Genomic DNA, 5,647 nt, shown 5'->3' on the forward strand with positions numbered 1-5,647 from the left:
CTGGGGACGGGAGCCCTGCCCGGGCCTCTTCGCTGCTGGCGCGCGTCCCTGTACCCCCTTCCTCCCCCAAGAGAGCCTGTGTTTCCTTGCAGTAACGAGAAGGACCGGGCGAAAACCTCCGTGAAGAAGAAGGAGGACCCGAGCGCCATCAAGGAGCGGGAGGTGTAAGTGTTGGCGACACCGCGGGGAGGGCACAGGGGCCTGGCCGCGCCTCACGCCTCCACCGGGGCCAGGTGCAGCAAAACTCAGCGTGAGAAATGGTGCCCCAAGCCAAGGGGTCGGGCCGGGGAGGCGGCAGAAGGCATGACAGGTTACTGCCGTGCCTTGTGGTGTGTCCGCTGGTTACCCATCTGCCGTTCTGTGCGAGCTGTGGGATTTGGTATGCTGTTAACCGCAATTAACTGATCTGAATTTTGTCTTCCTGGCAGCCCCCAGCATCCATCTTGCTTGTTCTTCCAGTATAATACACAGTTGGGGCCCCCTTATCATATCCTGGTTGACACTAACTTCATCAACTTCTCCATCAAGGCCAAGTTGGACCTAGTGCAGTCAATGATGGACTGTCTCTATGCCAAATGTGAGTCTCTGCATCACTTGCAGCTTCTTCTAGGCCACATAGTGCCATGCTGTGCTCATGCTATGTATTATCAGCCTCGTACCACTAGCTGAGGGTAACAGAGATCTTGAAAAAAGCATATGTGCTGTAGGCGTTGAGTGTTCATGGCTACGGTAATCCTGGAACAGTTGCTGGTTTCAGTCAAACAATGGTCTTAAATACTAATCTCAACAAAGGTAAAGCAACTTAAAAAACTAAAATTACAATGATGTGGTCAGACTCAGTGGCTCTACATTTCATTGCGTTGCAACCTTACCAGTTCCCATAAGTTTAAATAATATGTTACAGTGTTCTATGACAGTTCCTGGGCATGTGGGCAAGACGTGGGGATCTGTGAAGAAATCCTGCTTGGGTTTAATACTGGCTTTTTTTGCATGTAGGTATTCCATGTATCACAGATTGTGTAATGGGTGAAATTGAGAAGTTAGGACAGAAGTATCGTGTGGCATTGAGGTAGGTGCAGGCTGTTCCTCTCCATTTCTAGAACGTTATTAAAACATTAATCTTAATATAAAGAAATGAAAAGCACTTTCCACAATGGTGCTGTTGCACTAGAGAGTGGTTAGGTTGTTGCAGAGTCCCAAACTTGTTGTTTTTTTTTTTTTTCCCTCTGGCTGTATGATATCAGTATGATGGCTTAAGTTCTAGATTATTTTTTTTAAAACCAGATGCAAGGTATGAGTGCACGATATCAATCTGTAAATATTTTTTCTCCCTAAAACTTTCAAAATAAAAATTCCTCTTGTTTCTCAAAATATATACAGATTTTATTTAATTATAGAAGTTTCTAAAAATAAATCAAGAAGTGACCCAAGTCTTAGGGAATCATCCATTCATGCCTCATGTTATTCCTGTAGGAGTAGGTAGCACATATTGATAATGTAGAGCCATGTTATTGTGTGACCTGTACAAAACTAGTCTAATGTAGCTGATGCTCTCCAGGTATACCAGTCAGGTGTTCCTTAGTTTTTACTTTGGCCTGTTGTGTTGTAAAGCATCCGAGTGTATCTGCTAAACAGCTTTGATGTTCCACTTCCGAGAGGAGGTGAAGTGTTCCTTATGTGCGTGGTATGAACAGTCAGATGCTAGAAGTCAGATTCTAGTTCTCCCCACAGATAACTTGTTTCAAATGACTTTGTTAGGCGAGAGCCTAATGTTGTAGGGATTTCAAATCCAACTAAGAAGTACTTAACCTATAATAATTAACCAGACAAATTGCATTCTTTTTTTTGCTCCTCATTTCAATTGACTGTTGTATACCATCCACTCCATCTCTTTAACCCTTGTTTTGAAAATAACATGCTGAACATCAAAGAAAGTGTTGTTCCTGTTCCTCCATGCTGTGTTACTTTTTGCATTGGTCTGAGCACTGTGCTGCTGCCTTTTATGTTCCCAACAGAATTGCCAAGGACCCTCGGTTTGAACGCCTGCCATGCATGCACAAAGGAACCTATGCAGATGACTGCTTGGTACAGAGAGTCACTCAGGTAGTTCTGTTTCAAAATATTTCTATCCTGTGCTAACATACTTAAAAAATCCTGAAAGTCCTGAACCCTCCTAGTTACCGATGGCTAAAATTTCCCACAAAGTAATGGTAAAATCTCTCTGAAGAGCAGTTTTGGTTCCAAACAACTTTATTTGTAGCAAGGGAGAGTCTTCCCTGAGCATTCTTGTTGTGTAGGACAGCATCAAAAAGCGATTAGGATGGGAAAGCTGTTGGCTGGGAAGGCTGGAGAGACTTTGGATGTTCCTGTTAGCGTATTTTCATGAGCTGGAGGATGTTACTAGCCTGCTGTGGAATTCTGCATGACGACTATTCTGGTTTCGTGTAAAAAGGAGTTCAGGGCAGGACCCTCATGGAACAGAACTATGTACTCGCCTTCCCTCCCCCTCCCAGAGAGAGAGAAAGAGAGAGAGAGAGACTTTGAAAAAAAATGAAGTATATTGTTTAACAAGGAACAGAAGACGAAAAAGGGAGGTAAGGAAAAAAAAACATATATACAAAGATTAGGGGAAATACAAAATAAGCAGAATATACAAAACCCTCAGAAATAGTTCCAAGGTCCCACTGAGCGAAGCACACTTCCACCTCGGAGCTGCAGGGCAGGAGTGGAGTTAGCACCCACTCCCTGCCTCTTATCAGAGTGTGTGTGGGAAGGGGAGGGAATACAATGGTTTCACCCCCACCCACGGTCCTCCCAGGTGCTGGAAGGTCACGCCCCCATTCCAAGCCTCAAACCACAACAACGACTTATAAACCTTTTGTGTTAAATGAGTGCACTGAAGAGAAGCTTTTGCTCAGCTTGGTCTCCTTTCGTTTTCATTCATCACTCTTGGATTCAGTGGTGTCCAGTCTGATCCGCCTCTTTTTTTCAGCACAAATGTTACATTGTGGCCACGGTGGATAAAGAGCTCAAGCGGAGAATACGAAAAATCCCAGGAGTGCCTATAATGTATATTTCCAGGCACAGGTAAGGGAACTCTGACAGGGAGGAATGCTGCCTGGTACAATCCTTGTCTGACTGTCACCACAAACCTCTCCTCCATAGTCTGTGGCGGAGGTTGCTGTGAAGGGCCTCGGGTTTGCATAAAAGATGAAGTGCGGCTGCTGCTGGTAAGAGACTGGTCCAGACCCACTCTTACTGCAGTCTACATGTTCACTTGCTTTCACCTGGAAAACTGGTTTCCTTGAGGCCAGTGTTGCCATAGGTCAGTTTTGCTTACTAGCAGCAGGACTACCAGGCAAAGGCATTCCATAGGTTCTTGTGAAAGAGAACCACTCTTGTTCCATATTCTGTTTGGTAGTTTTGCGTACCTTCAACTAAGAATTTTCTTCTTAGTTAAAAAACAAACCAACACAAAAGGATACTAGTGAAGCAATTTCAATGCAACTGATTTTGGCGGTATCTGCAAGTATTGGCTCACTTTATTTTTTTTATGTGCAATAGGACCAGTGATCTACTATAAAAACATTGGCCTAAATTAATTTCCTGTTCCTTCCAAAGCACTTGTAAAGCCTATACACAGAAGACTTTACTCGCCTTTCCAGTGTTTTAGTATTTCTTCTACATAATGTACAGCCCAGAAGCTTTATCTTGCATCAAACCTGTGCAATATTGTTTCAGAGTGTGGTAGATATGTTTGGTAGCATGGTAAGAAGAGAAGTCAGGAAGTGGAGAGAAAAGGGCCAAAGTCTTCAGAGGGGATGGGAGAGTTACTGGAAAGGAGGCATTTGTGCTAGTAGTGGAGACAGTAGCCTAGTAATATGCATATAGATCAGTGTGTCAGAAGGAGGTTGACTGCTATAAATATGTATAGTCATTAGAACATGTCTCAGAAGATTTTTTTTTTCTCAAAACATCTCTGCCCCCTATTTGCTGTGGCCACGAATCATAAATTGAATGGCCAAAGTTTTATTCTCCATGATAGTCTGCTCTTAAATTCTGAGTTGGATCTTACAAAACAACCATTTTTTCCTTCTTTGGAGATGGTGAGGTTTTGAGATGCCCTATTTCTGAGCTTGAGGTGAAGGATAACAGCAGCCTTATGAGGGCTTTTCACTTTCAGAAGTAATATCTTTCTTCCTGGGGATTTGAGCTGCGGATAGAAATGCAACAAAGCTTCTTGCTGTTCAGTCTGCTTGTATGCCTGCTGCTGTGTGCAGAGGGGAGCAATATGGAGTAGGTTGTCTTCATAGGTTTTCCCTCTTTCTTTCTCAGATACAACATTGAGAGGATGCCAGATGATTACGGAGCTCCTCGATTCTAAGCTGTCCAGCCAAGCCATCGATGCCAGGACTCTAAGCCAGGATAAGGGTCCTTCTGGTTCCAGTCCTTCTGCTGTCTTTTTTGCTGGGACTCTGTTCATAGGATTGTGGGTGACACTGGACTGACTTCATAGCCTTGATCTTTTAAGGAAAAGCTACTTGGAAGAGTCTGGGTTTTTTCATCCTTGTTCTGACTTGGCCTGATTACCTGTAACTGGGAGAAGCATATGGGAATGAGAGGATGGCAGTGCCCAGAACATGCCTGACTCCCTCTTCATTGGGATCATTGGAAAAAGTTATTTCAGCATTCCAAATTAAATAGTGGTCATGCAACTCTGGCTGAGAATGAAACCACAGAAATGTCACAAGTTTCTTACTGTTGCACCTGCAGCAGAACAAATATTTCTCTGGGAAATTCCTTCTCACCTGTCCCAAGAGCAAACTAGAGTCTGTGTTCTGGAGAAGAGCCATCAAATCTGCACCAGCTGGCATGCCTTCTGTGGACCAGTGGTCTGGAAGATTTTAATTTGGAGTTGATGGGCTTTTATTCGACTGTACAATGAAGTTCAGTTAAGTGTCCTGCTCGGATTCCTGTCTGTCTCTACTGGGTTAGCTGGCAGCCCAGTCGTTTTACATATAGGCAGAGTGGTGGTGGGAGGGAGGGCAAGGTTGAGTCAGGACAGAACTCTCCCTCTTGTTTACCTGTCACCTAGGCACCTCAAAGCCTTATCCCTTCCATTAGGTGTTAGGGAAGAGGAGGAAGATATCAAACATACTGGAAGGTCTCAAACTGGGAAAGGTATTAATGTGAGCTGGGAGCATAGTCAGTGGGGGGAATTGGAGCAATGGCTGTGGATCAAGAGTATCTCACAGAGTATTTGCTGCAGAGAGGGAAGTGGTCAGAGGAGGGAGTGAGAAGAGGTGGTTAAACCACATGGAGAAATACAGTGGGAAAATATTTCAAGGCCATAACTCTGCATTCCCATATCTTCTCTATTACTCTTTAATGTTAGCAATATAATTAGCTCTTCTGATCTCTGCTCTGTGGTGAGCAGAACTGTATTAAGAGCGAGAGGTGAGAGACAAGATGAGAAACACCAGGGGCTGATGTGCTGAAGTGTGCTTCCTGGCCAAAATGCTGGAGTTGAGGTAAAGGGGAGACTGAAAAATTATATAATAGTGCTTTTATCCTGTGGTGCCTCACACTGGTTTGGCTTCACAATTGAAATTTATCTTTTCCACCACCTGTCAGGAAGAGGGTAGCC

The 5,647-nt window shown here is 44.1% G+C and overlaps 1 protein-coding gene across 1 annotated transcript; it reads left to right on the plus strand.

Annotated features, from left to right (window-relative positions):
• Positions 1-71: 71 nt before the first annotated feature.
• On the plus strand, positions 72-4,611 carry FCF1 (FCF1 rRNA-processing protein; the record flags this gene model as incomplete). The annotated part of the gene is made up of 6 exons (XM_008937251.1): positions 72-164; positions 429-577; positions 997-1,069; positions 2,016-2,103; positions 2,993-3,087; positions 4,336-4,611. Coding segments are annotated over 6 exons (547 nt in total), but the record flags the coding sequence as incomplete, so codon positions are not given.
• Between the last annotated feature and the right edge of the window lie 1,036 nt (positions 4,612-5,647).

This window comes from Merops nubicus, unplaced genomic scaffold (genome assembly GCF_000691845.1).
Source record: "Merops nubicus isolate BGI_N331 unplaced genomic scaffold, ASM69184v1 scaffold44633, whole genome shotgun sequence".
In the NCBI taxonomy this organism is placed as follows: Eukaryota; Metazoa; Chordata; class Aves; order Coraciiformes; family Meropidae; genus Merops; species Merops nubicus.